We start from the raw sequence: 17,845 nt of genomic DNA on the forward strand, positions 1-17,845 counted from the left end.
GTGAGGAAAAATTTCTTTACTGAAAGAGTGGTTAAACAGTGGAACAGGCTGCCAAGGGAAGTGGTTGAGTCACCATCCCTGGAAGTATTAAAAAGACGTGTAGATGAGGCACTTAGGGACATGGTTTATTGGGCATGGTGGTATTGGGTTGACGGTTGGACTCGATGATCTTAGAGGTCTCTTCCAACCTTAATGATTCTATGATTCTATGGTACCTGTTGGAAGCAGAATTAAAAAGTAATGTAAAGTGATATAATGATGATCATGCTTGCTGTGCATGGTCTCTGTAATACTACAACTGAGAACCTCTTCCTTTCTAACTGTATTTTTTTCTTCAGAAACTCTCTAAAACATACTGCCTTTCACTCATGGCTTTGAAGGTACCCTCCTATCATAAGAACATTACCTCATGCGAGTGTTCTGAGTTAGGGTCTGTGTGATTAGGCATTTACATGTTTTAAAGCCCTGAAAAAGAAATACAAACAAAACTCCAGCATTTCTCAAAGGTCAGATTATACCAATACTCTTGGGCAAATCTGGGTCTCAGACCGGGATGCCTACCATCCTTGAAAAGGTCTGTTGGTCAACATTTATTCCAGTTTTCTTTGGTAGTTATAGACGTCAGGAGGAAGCATAATCGAAAATGTAATTATGGAAAGAATCTAGCTGTTGAGACTGGAGCATGCTAATCACTTACACGCCAAACAGATTTCAGAGGCATAAAAAACAGCCAATCGTATTGCTTTGCAAACAGCAAGGGCTCATATGACTTAGGTGGCTCTGGGGAAATCATTCATCATCAAGTCTCAGCTACACCCAGACATTGCCATTTCAAGTATCTCCTTGACAGAAATCAGAGGTTGAGATATGAGCGTGTCATTGTCAGTTGCCTCTGCCGAGGTGAATTCATTGTTTATTTGCTCTATGGAAATGTTATTGACATAGAGCAACTATGAAATTTCTCAAACCATTTTTACAGTTTAAAAAAAAAAAGTAAGTAAAGGATGGTTCAAATAAAGGAGATTCAAAGGGAAGAAGGGAGATAATTTAGGCATGGTGATAGCAGAGGAAGGATGCTATGAAAGCTCAGAGTTGAAAAATGAAGAAAGTGGGATACCGGGAGAGGGCAATTGGGATAATTGGTGTGTGTATGAGGATCTTATAAAAGTCAGGGGAACAGTTCTGACCTGCAGAATATTATCAACATCTTTGGTTACTTTTCCCTGGAAATGTCTTCCTCTCCTCACATGAACAGAAGTGGTGTGAGGGTGTTGCTGGGGGAAATAACACAAATAAGAACATTTGAAAAGCAGGAAAACTCAGGTCCCTGTCACAGCTTTGCACCAGCTGAGGGATGCTGCCAGTCTGACCAGGCAATACTTTCAGCTGATGTACCAGTGGGTCCTTCAAGTAGAAGGGCAAGATACTCTGGCATATCACACCCCTTCAAAACACAAATAGAGTAGCACATTAATCAACTACAGTTGACTTCATTATCAACTTTATCAAATTATACCTACTACCACAGCAAAGCTATGGTTAAGTGAGTTTGACCAGATGTCATATGTCTCTGTAGGGCACTATGGTTTCTGGTGGTGTCCTTCAGGTTCCAGTGCTTTTTCTTGAAGATGTTAAATTGGATTTTCTTACCCGTTGCTTACTTCTTTCTACTTTCCTATCCCAACTGTCATTATATGCCCTGAGGGTTTATGCAAAACTATTCTATTCTATTCTATTCTATTCTATTCTATTCTATTCTATTCCTATTCTATTCTATTCTATTCTATTCTATTCTATTCTATATTTTTCTGTTCTATTCTATTCCATTCTTCAGGGACTTTTGCACATCTGCCACATACACCCACCACCACCACTCCAGCGCCTTCCTACTGGCAGTGGTCATCAGAACAATATAGTTTCTATTCTCACTAAATTAGGCTGAAGATAAGTAACAAATTTGTTTACAGGTCACTTATCCATGAGTTCCCTCCTTGTAAGATTATCTGGACAGATATTTTCAGGGGCCTCCAGGATCTAAACAACAAAGCCTCTCTCTGATTCTTTAAAGGGATGAATAATTTCTGTATGACGTGCTGCAATAACATTTAGAAATCTCCATTTATAGAAACTTCCAGATGGGAAGATTAGGTAGACTAGAGTGTACCTGGGGGAGCTTGGTAAATTGGATATGGGAAAGCAGGACAGGATATATTGACTGGTCTGTACAGGTAGCCTATGCTATGTGTATGAAGTGTGCACAACTGCAAAGAGCCTTTTTTCCCTTCCTTTTTTTTAAAATGCCATTACTCAATAGTCTGTAAAGGGATTGCTAGGGGTGGTAGCGTGATGGCAGCATATTTCCTGTGGAAAGAATAGAAAGAGAGAGATTCATCAACAGGCTTTTCTCATTCTCTTAAATGAATGGTTGTGGAGCACAACTGTCCTGTTCATGCTTGTGATGGTTCTTACAGCCCTGAGAGCTCTTTCACTTTCCAGATAATTTGAAGACCTATTCAACCCAAAGAAGATAAGCAGTAAATGGAATAGCCACTTAGGAACAGGAGACAGGGAAATAGGATTCCTTCTAGCTTAAGGGACACTGCAAGTGTCACGAATAAGTCTCCTAACAAGGAAATTTACTGAGCAAAAGCTCATTACCACAAAATTAGACTTTCCTTGTTGAGTTCACCAAAGCTCAAGCCTTTGAAACTGTGGAATTAAGAGCTAAATGCAGGTCAATACAGTCTTAGCTCCAGTTCTCACCAGGGAGTGAGAGCTCCCAGCAGTTTCCACACACTATGTCTGTCTTCCTTGGACTGCATGTGCCTGCTAAGCAGTGCAGGCATAGCTCAAAGCTGTTAGAGTAACTGAGGTTATGCTAGAAAGAGATTTGGGAAAGCCTATAGTTTCAAGCTTCTCTCTCCCACCATCCTGTGCTTTGTGCCAAAGGACAGAGGTGCTTGTGTGAACATGGGGGTATGTCTGCAATGTCTTCTGCCAGCATCCCTCTCTGAACCAATGTCAGCTGTGGCAAATGTCAACCTTATTGCCACTGTCTGTTAGCAGACAAGTCTGTGGGTTTAGACATGCATTGCTGTTAGCATTACTAAGACATCTTCATGCTACCAAGCACTCCTCTGAGAAAACTCCTGCCACAGCCTTAAGTCATACTTTAGGAGAGAAAGAAGCAGGCTGTGGCCATTGAAATAGGCAGGGATGGGTTGTGTTTAGGAGATGATCAGGCACTCGTCTGCTGTAGTTCTCTGCAAGATCTCTGCAAAGGTAGATCTCTCTGCTTAAAACTGAGCAATTTTTGGCCTTGTAGTATCATATTCACTCACACTGACTTGAGACAACCCTAAGCATTGTAGCATATCTTTGACTTTGACCTTTCCAACAAGGGAAATGACTGTTTATGCCACCTTGCAAATCTAGCTCCTAAAGCAATTACACACTAGGAGTGGTCTGCGCAGGAGTGTGTTTGAAAAGAAAATGACATTAAACTTTCCATCCTAGAAGAGTACCAGTATATCAATATCCAAATCAAATAACATAAAGCTTCCTTTGTCTGCCAGCTAGGAATAAGAAAGCATTATACCTCTAATATGATTTTTGCAGTGTCTCTAATATGATGAGGTTTAAGTTAAAATAAATATGACTGCATGCTTTTGAAGAGCTAATCAGGCTGAAACATTCTAGCCTAACTGGTGTAGCACAAGGAAGTAAATGTGTATTTATCTAGGCTGCCTGGACTTATGCATAACTGTTGTGCAGGATATGTGATGGGAAGACAATAGCAGGGTGAAACACTTAGGCTCTTCCCTTGTGTGCTTCGTAAAAGTCAGTAATAGGAAAATGGTTTGAATGCAGTCTGGATGAGAGCCCTATGGTCCTGCTAATTAATTAGCTCAAGTCTTATTGGTCTTATTGGTATTTAATTAACTCTTCCCCCTGCCCCATATGATTTTTTTTTTTTTTTTTGAGAAGGTGCTTCTTTGTCTGCACTATTCCAGTTCCAGCAGACCGGCGCCACAAAAACTAATCATTATAATGACAAAGCTCCATCCACTTGTCTACCAGGGCCTTTAGTACTTTTTTTAGTACTTTTTTTTTTTTAAAGTACTTTCTCTTCTTTTATTTTTTTTTCCCCTAAACAAACTTTACTTCAGGAAATCTTTAGTCCTCTGTCAGTCTCAACTCACTGACTTCTGATTGCAAATTATGCATGATTCTTGCACTGAAAAACAAAGCAGTACCTTTAGCACAACAAAATAGACCTGTCCTGATTCGAAACTCTTGACAAACCAGCAGTCCCTAAGTCTTTCTGACCTGGACTTTTATCTTACCACAGCTCATGGACTCAAAACAATTCTGCAAAGGCCCAAATTCCTGGAAGTACCTTCTGAAAAACTATTATTCTTTGTAAAAAGAACGTGCCTGCTGGCTTCTTGATGATGATCACAGATCTATCTCTGAAGGACTGATACTGGTACACCTTTTTTAAACACATCTTGTCAGAAGAGTTCCAAAATACCATTTGCTAAAAGACTATATTTCAAAAGCTCAGATTCCTACAGCACTGAATGCTGGAAAGGAACAAAACTGCTTCTGAGTAAATTTTGCAAGAAGTTGTTGCTCAGGTGTTATGGAAGTAGAATTAGCAGGGGATTCTGATTAATAGCCAAGACACAACTTGAAAGTACCTAACTCTAGTGCCCAGTTGTTCATTAAATAGTCACACAGGCATCACAGACTCCTCTAGAAGGAATTCGTTGTAGTAAATAGCGTTGCCTTGAATGTGTGTTTGTATAGCTAAGCAAGTCACACTGTTTTCCTGTTAGTGAAAGAAGAATTATTCAATAAGCAGTGGACTTCAAGAAAAAATTTGCCTCAATCTAAAGCATGCAGGTTTTTTTTGTTAGATGAATGATGTCTTAAATTCCATAGCCTCCACTGTAAGCAAAACAAAATACATACACTGGAGGCACCTAAAAGTTAGAAAGGACAAATCTCATCTGAGTTTATATGAAGTTCATTTATGATGATGTGATACATCAGCACACAGATGAAGCTACTGACTGTCTGAATTCAATGTGGAGAAGCTTAAGGTTTTGGTTCTTGAGTTCCTCAGATTAATCCCAATTGTATTGGCCAATTTGGCTGCGCTCACATGGGTCAAGGGCCTGAAGGATTACACAGGACTTTTGGCAACTTGAAAAAATGGCTATTTTTTTCTTTTTCTGTATTTTACCTTAAGATGCCTCTGCACTTCCAGGCTCTACATTCAAGATCTGGTATTGACTATTGTCCCCCCTCCCAGGTAGCAACTTCTGGGACCACCAGAGGTGACAGGAAAACTCCCTCTTCTGAAAGGTGCCCATTGCAGATAAAAGATGGAATTTCACAGGTGAACACCCACAGTCCTCATGGCGCTGGGTAGCAAACCTCCCTAGAAGACATTTGATGCTTTAGCTTTCGTTACACATAAAGTTAATAGGCTAAATGCTGTCACAGGGTCAGCTATTCTCATTTTGAAATCCAGCCTGTCTACAGTTTAACATTTATTTTCTTTAAATGCCATGTTTGGGAACCTGCAACCCACAATAACAATCTGCTCCATTACCATTAATTATTGTGAATGCAAGTGTTTAATTACAAGTACTAATAAAACTGGCCTAGATAATCCTGAAGTGAAAGCATAGGAGAAAAAAAATAATCTCCCTGCAGAAATCACACCAGGAGTCTGTCTGTGTTTTGTGCAGGTGATTCCAGCCTTTGCTCAGCCTGTGTTCATGAAAACAACGTTTACAGCAGAATATTTCAGATTTTGTACGGAAACGAAGAGATCATTCTTAATGAGTCAATGAACTTCAGAGTGCACCTGCTTCTGGATGGCGAAAGGGTGAGTTGTCTTGGGATGCACATAAAAACCAGGAGGGCTGGGATTCTTCTTACCTAACTTTAGGTGTCCATTGCACAGATATCTCCACTTGAGAAGTTGTTGTGGGGTCCCTGTGCTGTCACAGGTCTTATCAATGTAGCTGAGGGAGGGAAAGGAATGATTTATCTGATCAAATACCAGCATCTGCATTAGGAGAGTGACCGTCCTGTACCCATCATTACCTATGCTCACAAGGGTGCGTGGGGTGATTTGTTTATTTGTAAATGCCAACACTATAAACATCTGCGTTAGGTTAGGTAGAGCCTATGCACTGTGCTTGTTATGAAGAGTAGTCTACACCTTGACTTTCCAGTGGAATAAGATGTTGACATATACTGGTAAATCAGTATGTCAGAAACTCAAGTGTATCAACCATAATTTGTCATTTGTGCACTAGGTCACTCATTCTACATATCTGTGTAGATCAACCTCACCTGAGAAAACTGGGAATCTTCTGCATCTTGCTAGGACCAGCTTCTACTCCTACCATCCATTACTGTTATCTTCTCCTCCCCCTCTCTCCTTGTGACTGGTTTTTGCTACAGTCCCTTTGCACCACTCAGGGGTCTCCTCACCCTTCTCCTTAGTGCTCCTGATTGCAGGAGTGCATGGCAGAGTAGCTGCAGCTTAATCTCCCTATAGTCCATGTATGACCCCTTTGTTTTCCATTGCATCTCAGCTAGAATGGATTCATACCTAGATCCTTCTCCTCATTTGGCATCCACTCCTTCAGCCAACATGAGCTGAACCACCCATCTTCTAGGGCACCTTTGACTTCCTCTTATTGATGTGAAATTATTGTCTCCCAATGATGACTCCTGTTCCCAGGAACTACAAGAGAGGAGCAATCTTAGAGTATGGAGAGTACTGTTTTACTGGACTCTTACACAGAAAAGGGAGAAAGTGTCATTGTAGAATGACATTCAGGCCTGGCTCAATGTGTCATCGCTGTGCTTTGCCAGCACAAAGACTGGTACAGAGTTATATGGCATTGGTACTTGCTCTCATTGATAACGAGAGACACAAGACATCAGCTGTTTTTACAAAATCAGCATGCCATCAAAATTAGATATGCAGCCAGTGTGAATCAAATGCTGTGTGTTGAACTTTGGCCCAGAGATTCTCACTTGTCCTTCCTTGTATAACTTTGTATTTGAGCATGAAGAAATTCAAAATTTCTGTTTCGTCTGATTTCAACCCATATATACATGGCTTATATATAGAACTAAATTAAAACAGCTGGAGAACCTAATTTAAGCTCATTTCACATGCTTCGCTTTCCCTCCCGCTTTTTTTTTGTGTTTTCGTTTGGTTTGTTGGGGTTTTTTGACATAGTGTCATCAATTTATTCCTCCCTAGAGTTGTTGTTTTGTGCTTATATGAAAAATTGCTAAATGCAAGTTTATCAATATTCGTTAGGAAAATATTCCAACATGCTTAACTGAATATTAATTTTATCCTTCCTCAGTGGAACATCTCTGATTAAAAGTCCCTCCCTTCAAATTATAACAGTTTCTGCTGTGTTGAGCAGGGATGATTTCTGATTATTTTTGCATTAATATTCAGGAAAGTTTTGCACCTCACAAAATGAAAAAAAAAAAAAATCCACAAGATTCCTCACAGCTAAACCTCATTCTGACATTTGATGTGCTGTGTGCATTGCACTTGTCTTTTCATAGGAGGTCCCTTGGGAAAAAGACAGCTGCCCAGTTCTGTACTTACAGAATGGTTTTGCACAGAGAAAACTCCATTATCTCTGTGTGATGAAGTTGCTTTGGGTTTTCAGGGGTGTAGAATAAGAGGATGAACAGGTCTGTTGGCCCCAGATGAGTTGCTGAAAAGACTCTAAAGAATCAAATGCAAAAAATAAAACTTGTGTGTTAGGCAGATTAGCACAATTTGCTTCTGCTTAATGCTCCTAGGCCTCTTTTCTCTGCTTTGATGTCTTGCTCTCCACAACTTTACAGATTTGATATAAATATGGGAAAGACCAAAGTGTGCCACTCCACTAGGCACCATGCTCAGAAGAAACCTACTATATCCACAACTATTGTTCAGGGAAGGTTTTGCATCTCTGTCATGTCATCTCATATGTTGGATGCGATCCTTGCAATGTGGTGTTGGCAAAACACATAGAGATTTGTAAAGTGTTTCAAATATTATCTCTGTCCATAACTTCTTAACTTATTCAACACACAACAGATGCAAATCCTTTTTGTGCCAATTGTATGCCGTGGTGAGTTTTTTGGTTGAGAGTGAAGGATCTGTTCACTACTTTTTCTGTAAATGGAACTTACGATAAATAGACAAAGAAGATGATAGACTGAGTAATGGAAGTGCTGAGTTCCCATGCTCCATGTAGTTTCTACTGTCAGAGCTGGAATTATCAAATATTATCTCAAGCGAGCAGTATGCTTTCTCCTCATGGTGCTAGGGTAGTTTTGTTGATGAGATAGGTTGCTGGGATAGGCTCAGTACAAAAAAAACCCAAACAACAAAACCCAGTGTGCATGTCCAGATGAGATTATTTGCTACTGTTTTGTTTTTTTTTTTCTCCCCCCCCCCCCCTTGCATAACCCTAGATAAGCTTAAATATGGAAATACATCTTTTTTGTCTGGCATTAAATGGAAGAAGCCTCAATTATCTGCCTAGAAGTGGCACTGAGCATACCTTTCACCATATAAATGGTGCTTTAAAACTCTCTGGTTTATTAGATGCTTTTTCTATATTATCCCGGAATGCAGCATTCTTTGAATTCATAGGAAACAATATTGCAGGGCTGAGGCAGCCTTTAGTGTTACAAAGAAGTCTAATTTATTTTCATAAGCTTTTGCTTTCATTCTTATTAAAGAAGGAGCTCTGCCTCTTTCATCAAGCAATAAAACAGGTAACTTGCTTGCTGGCTCTATTCAGGGACAATTTAGTAGCAGGGAAAGGACAAAGTGAGGCATGCTGGGATATCACAGTATATTAGATTTTGTACTTTCCAGAGAAATTTAAGTGAGATGGGACATCCAGATCATTCAGTCTGACATTCTGGCTAATCGGTTAAATGTTATGGAAGTATATCACAAGAATGCTGGAAACTTCAGTTATTATTATTACCAAAGATGTAAATGTAAACTTGACAAATTAGAATTCAAAACTGAAATGATGCACTTGATTCCAGGCCAGTTCAACAGAAATAGAAGTACTTTGCTTTGTATATACTTTTTATTGTATAAATACTTTACTTTTTAGAGACAAACATTTTCTATTGTACAGATTCCGAATAGTGTTCAACAAAATGCATTTCCCTGTCGGTGCAGTCCTTTGGCAAGAGAGGCAGGGGTTAGAAAACAGCCTGAACTCTGGACAGGACCTTTTGGAAAACTGTGTGTGCTCACAGGCGAATATGGGGTCTTTTTGCACAAGCTATGAGGCCCAGGGTGGGAGCACTAGGGGAAATGTAGGCACACCCCAGCAATGGAGAACAGGGTACCAAATTTGCAGGCTACTTTCCACAAGACACAAGATGATGTTACAAGAAAATGCAGAGTGATATTAAACTGATGCAAACAATGAAGAATTAATCAAATCAGAAATGACAATTAATTTCAGCCTTGCTTGATTTTAAGGGGGAAAATACCCAATGAAATGCATGTAATATTTCAAAGAATGTTTTCAAAATTTCTGTTCAGAACTGTCTTTACTTATATTATTTTTGACTGGAGCCAAAATCAGTATGTCAAATGCAATAATATTTCCCAGAGGTCAGATGTTCTGAATTTCCTTTACTTTTATTTGGGTGTATGGAATATTACAGAACAGAATAATATTCCTTGTTTAGTATGAATGTATTTCTGCAAACACAGATCTTTATTTTTTCTTTCATGAGCTGTGATTTTAATCATTGACACAGCTGAAAGGTCAAAGAACTTTGTAAAAACCACTGGAAGACACTTTACAGAGTATCTGGGAGAACACTGCTTGGCTTAGCCAGTCAAACACTAATTATATTCTGGAGAAATTTTTCAGGCTAATTTCTTAAGTATGTTGGTGTGATATTTTAAAGCTTTTCTTCGGGGGGGGGGGGGAATCTGATAGTCTATCAAACTTTTGGAAAATTATACTGTCTGTAAATGGTAACTGTGGAAAACACTATAATAGTCCCAGTAGTGCTAAAAGAAGCAGCCAATATTTCATTTAAGGACAATACTCTTTCATACAGGAGACTGAGGAATTATAGAAATTTCCGTGCCTCTTCTGTATGAGCTATGGAAAGGCCATTTCATTTTTTCCCATGTAAAGGATCTTATGCACCTGTGGTTCTAATAAGTGAAAAAAGGTAAAACACAGGAAAGTCCAGCAGGTATCAAAGCTGTATAGTAACTTGTGTCACGTAATTATTGTACGTAATTCTGTTGTTTCTCAACCTATGCATAAGATTTTTAATAATATTTTCTCATGAAGAGTCCAGTGATTTTTTAAAAACTGTCCAATTTTCACTTGTCTTAATATTTACACCTCCAATACACAAAGGAAAACATATAAACTCTGTAGCGAGAACTGTGATTTGATTTTCTGTGAGTTTTTGCACTATTCTGAGCAGTTTGATATCAATACAGATTTGGGATTAAAAATATCCTATATTTGCACCTTAATGCATGACCCCATGCAGTGATGAATATCTCTAAGTCTCTCAGACATCTGCTCATTGCCTCAAGGTGTTTTGAGCTAGTGTCACTGCCTATTGAACTTGTTTTAAACACAGACTCAGATTTCAGTGACAGTTGCAGGTGCTCAACAGTATTAGGCACAGACCCAAAATTTCATCCCCTCTGTTGGAGGATGAGGTTTGCTTTGTCTGAAGCACTATACCTGAGCTGAATTCCTAGTTTAAATTCAGACTGTAGCTTCAGTAATGATTATTTCCTTTGCAACTGCTAGCAGCTCTGATTTTTAGTGACAACAATTCATTAAAAAAGAAAAAGTCTTTTTTTTTCTGAAAGACGTACTTCCAGGCGTTTTGAGACAAACACAAAAGAGAAAGCACATTTTCAGAGGCTGGAATTTTCTCCTCACATGTCTGTGCCTGTGGTCATGCTAGAAGAAATACCATATTACTTCAGAAGGGTTTAAATTTTACATTTTTGATAATTTTGTCAAAGTACAATCGATCCTTGACTCTCAATTTTCTTCCTTCAACAGAAAAAGGCACTCTGTAGATGGAGTTTCACCTTTGGAAAACCTAGCTAAACATGGTTTATGTTATATATTTTATGAATCCTACCTGTTAGAGCAGGCTAGATGCCTCTGACATTGCCTTCAGTGCATTTTTGATATAGTCTGTTGTTAAGAAAGTGCTAATCAGCTGGAGAAAGTAGAATTCATCTTGCCTAACTTAAGTCATAAAAAATTCAGTTGTATCTAGACCAATATATTTCTTTAGGCTCTATCTATTGTCAATAGAAAGAGACAGGCACAAACAGAAATCAATTGTCCTTTTCAGATGTGTACCTCAGGACAAGTCAGCTCACTGTATGCATCTGCTTGTTGCTTTCCACTGACAAAAGACAGAACCTAGATGTCTCACCTCACCTTTTTGTGGCAAAAATTGGGTAAAAAGAAGTATTTATAATACCCTATCCCCAGTGAACAACTCCACTTTTCCACCTGCATTCCTGTGCATCTCCTGTTGTGCTCTGGTATACAATAAAGGTTGTTTACACTCACAGAAGATGGCTATTTTGGTAATAAAATTAGTGGGTTTTTTGTTCATCTTTCCATTTAGGTTGATAGAAATAAAAACTTACTTTATTCTACTAAACCTATGTTGCTGGGGAAGAAAAGACATTCCAAAAGAGTGAAGGAGAAAGTGCTGGGCAGCTTAATCCTTCTTCCATTCTAATTTATTTATTTTAATTGATTATAGTTGCTTTAAATGTTCCAAGGTGGGTTGTGTTATCCAATGTAGTCCTTTCCAGGTGAAAGTAACAAACTGACCGCTTCCTTCATGTACTGTTTCAGAAAATCCAATTAAAGTATTTTATTGACAATAAAAGAAGGGTAATCTTGCTGGTGGGACCTATTAGTTGAAGGTACCAGTGAGCCGGCTTATCATCACACATATCTTCAGTGTATTTGGGAAGCTGAATCCTACCATGTATAAAACCATATATAAACATGCTCAGTACCCTGACTTGCTGTGAACGGTTAAACTTCTGTCAACTGAAGCTTTAAAAACAACAAAAGCCTTTGAATTTTGCAAAGAAAATGGTCTAGATGAGAATCAATGACAAACTTCCTCCATGAATCTGTCAAGGGCCAGAGAGAGTGACTGGGAGACAGGAAAACCTCAGTTTGCTGAGAAACAAACTAAAAGTCTAATGATGAGAGATCAGAAGTTGTCAGAACTATTTGAGCCATTTCTGATTGTTTTAAGCTGTAAATTTTGAACCTTGCATTAGTTACCAGCAGGTAATCAGAAGGATCCATGGCTATTTCTCAACCAAGAAAACCTAGTCCTTGTTCTCATTCAGCTGACAAGATAACCCAAACGAATACTCGCTCAAGGCGGGAGCTTGGCTTCAGAAATACTCCACTGACTCTCAGTGTGCAAAGAGCAAGCATCCAGCAAATGCAGTGCTCTTGTCTGGAGTGATTTTTTTGACGTGACAGGACACCCAGGAGCAGATAACACCTCTGACTGCTCTGGTTCTGTCTGACTCCTTCAGCAATTACTTCGACTTGCTGTCACATTTGCTCCTTTCTGCCACTGTGGTGGGATGCTGCTATTGCTGCATGTTTTTGCCTTTGCTCTTATCAGACAAACCCACCCACCTTTACCTTCAATGTTGTAGTGCCAATTTATAAAGGTAACCTTACCTCTCTCTTTTTGTAGGTGGAAGATGCATTGAGTGAGGCAGATTTTCAGCTCAAGTTGGACCTGCACTTTACTGATAGTGAACAACAGTAAGTGCTTTTTTAAACTCAATTGGTAATGCAGGCGTTTGTTCATTGGGAAATTACTTTCATGAAGTGAGAGTCCTTTGGAAAAAGGGATAGCTTTGATAAGTCTTTCCTTTGCCTCAATGTTGAAGTCTTTCCGTTTCTCGTCTCTGTATTTGAAGAGTGTCTCATACTCCTCTTTAAAGGAACAACATTTTTTCTCCTTTAAATGTGAGGTTTTCAAAGGCGTTAAGTGTTGCTCTATCTCTACTGCTGTTAAAGTCAAAGGGAATATCATCATTGACCTCCATGTGAGCGGGGCCTGTGGTTCAGGAATGAATTTATCTCAGGAGATGACGATGTATTTTCGGGCTAAAGATGAGTGTATGAACATGCTAAGAACTTTTCTTGTATAAGAACCAAAGCTGTCTCTATATTTTAGGAGAAAAGAGTCTTCCCATTGACTTTGATCTCTTTCCGCTGCATTTGATTCCATAATCTTAGGTGAAGTGGGAGTAGCATCCCTTCCTGAGACATAGCAGAAAGTGTGATCCCAGGCGTTATTCAGCCTCTGTGAATCACAGAAAATGCTTCCAATGACTTATGCAGCATTTATGGGGAATGGGAGGGGGTGCAGAGAAATCATCTGAGCTGTATTTCATGCTAAGACTGTCCCCATGTGATTTTATTCATATCCAGAAGGCATGTTAACAAATTTCAAGAACATGTTTCCTTTATCTTCAAGATACAAAAAGTGAAGACTTGTTTTCTCAGGCAGGTGGGACTGGACCATCAGTCATCAGCTGTGATGCTGATGGGTCTAGAAGAGAGAAAAAACAAACATTAAGTGATAGCCAAGAATAAAAAGAACTGAAGCTTTCAAGTTATGAAATTGTGCTTTAATACATACATTTAATTTCTGTTATCATCTGAATGATTAATCCCATTTACTATAAACAAGAGCAGTGATTTTTATAAAAGGATGTTCTGCAAATCTCATTGAAAAACTTCTTGGGACTAACCATACACCATACTCAATCATCTCATCATAGTTTTTCTTAGCTCTGGGAAACAATTGGCTTCAGAAGGGTCTTTAATACTGTAAAACAATTCTTTAGAAGTGAGTTTCACTTGCATTGGGAGGATGTGGTTAGGCATGCTCCAGGTTTACATCTCAGTCTCCTGCCCTATAGGTGACTCAGGTGTCATGTGGTTGACTGCACACTAGGAAAGTTATTCTGGAATAGTCATAATCAAACTCTAAATTAAATTCTTGGTTTTTATTTACTGAAAAAAGGAGAAGCCAGTCCAACTTGTATTGTTTCTCTGCAGTTACTTCACCTACTCTTGTTTTTTTTGCCTCTTGCAAAAAGTTTTTTCAGAAGATCAGCTATCTGGAAATACTTTCAGCTCTCTCTGACACAGGACTGCTTCTAACTCTCACAGATTGCCTGAGTTGATTGCTCTTACACTGAAAATCACAAGTAGTGAGCTGTCCTGGCTATGAACACCCAAATAAGCTGAGCAGTTTACTAAATGCATTTCCTTCTGCTACTTAGTTCTTGATGTCCCCAGAACTAGTGCATAGGTGGACATCAAGGACAATCACCAGGGGAAACTGGAATTACATCACATCTATTTTTCTTTCATACAATATATTTATATATCTCTCTACATCTGTTATTTATTATTTATTTTTGTATGTATATATATATTTGTATTTATATTTATTCTAGGCATAAGTACAAGACAAGATACCCATCAGTTATGTAAACCCTTATGAAGCTGGGAAGTGATGAAAATTCACCTCAAGCCGTCTCCCAGTCTGTTGCCTGTAGCATGTTACAGGCTGTGACAACTCAGGCTTTCACCGACCCTTATAAATCCCTTTCTCTTTCAGGCTGAGAGATGTTCCAGCGATCCCCATGATCAGCAGTCGTATACTGTGTCTCCACTTCCACCCCCGGAGAGGTCTGCACCACCATGTTCCTGTCATGTTTGACTATTTCCACCTGTCAGTGATATCCGTCACGGTGCATGCATCGCTGGTAGCGTTACACCAGCCTCTGATCAGGTAAAGGACACAGAAATGTCTGTTCAGAGGCAGAGGAGGTTCCTCTTCTGAGTTCATTTGTTTATTGTATAGGAGAAGCAGAGACGATAATTTAATTTCAAGTTTTTTTGTCCTGGGCTAGTATTCTGGAGATTGGGGTTTAGAGCCAGCCTCTGACACATGCTCCTTCCCTTGATAAGACACTAGGGGTCTGATCAACAACTAGCAAAATCTTTGTGATGAGGTTCAGAAATTTGGATTAGTCTTGATCTCTCTATTCCCCATCTGTAACATGAGGAAAGTGAAAATTCTCTTCTCCTTAGCTGTTTTTCCTCTTTAGTCTAAAAGCAGCTTAGAGCATTTACATTTTCCCCCCCTGTTGTTTTGTAAAGCATTTAGGACAGTTGGACTCTAATCTCATCTGTGGCCTCTGTTTATTAGCATAATTCATAACATGGCTAGAAGGAGGTATGCATGAGTCAGTACAGGATAAGGCTCCGTTGAATTTTTCCTTTGCAGCATCATCTGATTTAACCATGCAGCAGTATAATACTAGCTGCCACGGGGTCTAGGTGTGATTTATGTTATCTGATTCATAATGACAGGAAAATAATCCAGAGCTCCTTCAAATAAAATAGGACTGGAGGTCAATATCCTCTAATATTTAGAGCAGGCGAGGGGAAGCAAAGGTCTTTCTGGCAATTTACTTTGTGTCCAATCTTGTCATCACGTGAGATAACGAATGCTGAAAGGGAGGGAACTCCTTTGGTCCGGAAGCAAAATGCAGTCTTCAGCGTTGTTCAGCTTCCCTTACTCCAGCAAGGCCTTGTTCTTTACCGAATGACCTGGACGCTCTTAAGTTTGTCAAATATTGTGCAAAGAGCACTGTGTCAGAAGGAAAAGATGAGCCTGTAGACTCTTTTTTTCTCAGGTTTCGTTTTTTGACTTAATACATTTTTGCTTCAGTTCTCCATTTGTATAAAGGCATTGCTTGTACAGGATGCCATAGGATGAATTAAGATTGTAAGAGGTTGAGTTGTGACAGTGATGCGAGTCGTATTAGTAGATCAGACTGACACATCTGTCTTTTCTTCTGCTGCTGAGATACAGGTAACTGCTCTATCTCTCTTCTGCTATGTGTTGACTTTTTAAATAGTGAATTAGATTGTAACAGACTACTTCTAACCAGATAATTTTTCTCAGATAATTTGCCCATTGTTCTACTATATAAAAGGATGAAAGAACAATAGTTATCAGGCTTAATGACTGTTTTGAATGCTTTGTTATCCTCTAATGAATGGCGTTGCAGAGACTTGTTACTGTTATTAGGCATAAATCACATGATGAGCAACTGTTCCATAGTCAAATTATTATAGCTTTTAAAATATGATTTTGTGGACATTTATGAAGTATACCATATTTTTATTTAATGTAGTGGAATGAAGATTTTTGACAACACAATATAGAGTCTCATTTGCTTAAGCCAGTAAAATAATTTTAAAGTGTGATACTGAGGATTTATCTTCTTCTTGATAAATATTCAAAACCTGAAGAGTTTTTAGATCATGCATTCTCTAAATATAAATCAGGGTGAAGACACTAGTGTAAAAGAAATGACAGTTCCAAGCATTCTGAAAGAAAACCAGCCAACTGAAACTTATTTGCTCTTCTCCCAGGTCAGAGCTTTCCTGCTTATCACTTATCATTGGAGTTTACTAGGAACATAGAAAAAAAAGTTTAATTGTAAAATCAGATCTTTATTTTTGCAACACAATAGAACCTGAATGGCTGGAAAGTCTTTTTTGTCACATTATAGAAAAAATAAACTCCAGATAGTTACATTGTCTGGGAAAAACATCTATGCAGTGTTTTAACTCTGTTTTAGTTGGCTACTTGATACTTTCCCATCATAGTATGTACTTTACATGTATATACACATTATTTCTACATATATATATATACACTTAAATGTAAAACAATGACAGTTCTAGACCTGCTTTGAAAATAATGATCTCACGTTGTGTAAAATTGAAATTCACTGCTGTCCTGAAGTTGTCCTGGAAAACAACTTTGCCTGAAGCACAGCTATCTGCTCACATATGCCCTGTGGACTCAGCTTTTCATATTTTGTTAGCTCTCTTGGCAAATTAGATACTCTTCCCCAAAGTCCTTCCGCATTGCCTGTATTTAAACAGTGAAAAGAGTAGGGAAACCAGCAAGACCAATTCAGGCCTTTCCCTGCAGGGTAATATACACCCACAAATAGCTCCTGTTGGGCAAACCTTGCCAGGGTGCCTCCGTTACCTCCTGGTTTTTGACAAGTGAACATTTTGATATTGATGTTTGTTCTGGTTAATAATTCTTATACAATAAATATTACATTAGGTTTGATACTTTGAAGCCCTTGCCTCTTACCAAACTGAGAATGAGTGAAATTCATGTTTCCGGGATCCTCTGCAGGATTCTGAATGGAAATTTTGTGACCTGAAACACTGCTCCCCTCACCTGCGCCTTCCCCTACAATCAAACCTTTCTGCCAGGTACAGCAGGACATTGTCACACCACTGCTTGCAAACCAGAAGGCTGGAGCTGTGCCATTGCAGACCCCAAGCCCCTCTCCCTCCTGCAGCAACAGCTGCTGTGCAGGTTGGTGCTGTCTGCACTGAATGCTTTTGGCTCAGACCACAGAGCAGTATTTTCAGACTTTTGGGATGTAGGAGAAACAGAGGCAAATCTAGAGCAGGAGTTGGCTGGCACATCTCTCCTAACATCACAGAAATGACAGTTCTTTTTGGAAAGTAAAGGGCTTCCCTCTGGCCCTGGGCTTCCCATTTTGCCCAGGATGACATAAGATGACCACAGCAAGTTTGTCAAAAGATGAACAGAAAAAGTGAATGAAGTTCAGGCTTGAGAGTACTCA

The 17,845-nt window shown here is 39.1% G+C and overlaps 1 protein-coding gene across 1 annotated transcript in view; it reads left to right on the forward strand.

Moving 5' to 3' along the window:
* The window catches only part of FAM135B (family with sequence similarity 135, member B), a 156,530-nt gene that overhangs the window by 73,164 nt on the left and 65,521 nt on the right, over window positions 1–17,845 (forward strand). The window contains exons 3-5 of the mRNA XM_009320931.1: window positions 5,763–5,902; window positions 12,826–12,896; window positions 14,773–14,946. Of these exons, the coding sequence (XP_009319206.1) occupies window positions 5,763–5,902; window positions 12,826–12,896; window positions 14,773–14,946 (385 nt within the window). The remainder of the gene's footprint in view (window positions 1–5,762; window positions 5,903–12,825; window positions 12,897–14,772; window positions 14,947–17,845) is intronic.

The sequence above is a fragment of the Pygoscelis adeliae genome, unplaced genomic scaffold (assembly GCF_000699105.1).
Source record: "Pygoscelis adeliae isolate BGI_AS28 unplaced genomic scaffold, ASM69910v1 Scaffold342, whole genome shotgun sequence".
NCBI lineage: Eukaryota > Metazoa > Chordata > Aves > Sphenisciformes > Spheniscidae > Pygoscelis > Pygoscelis adeliae.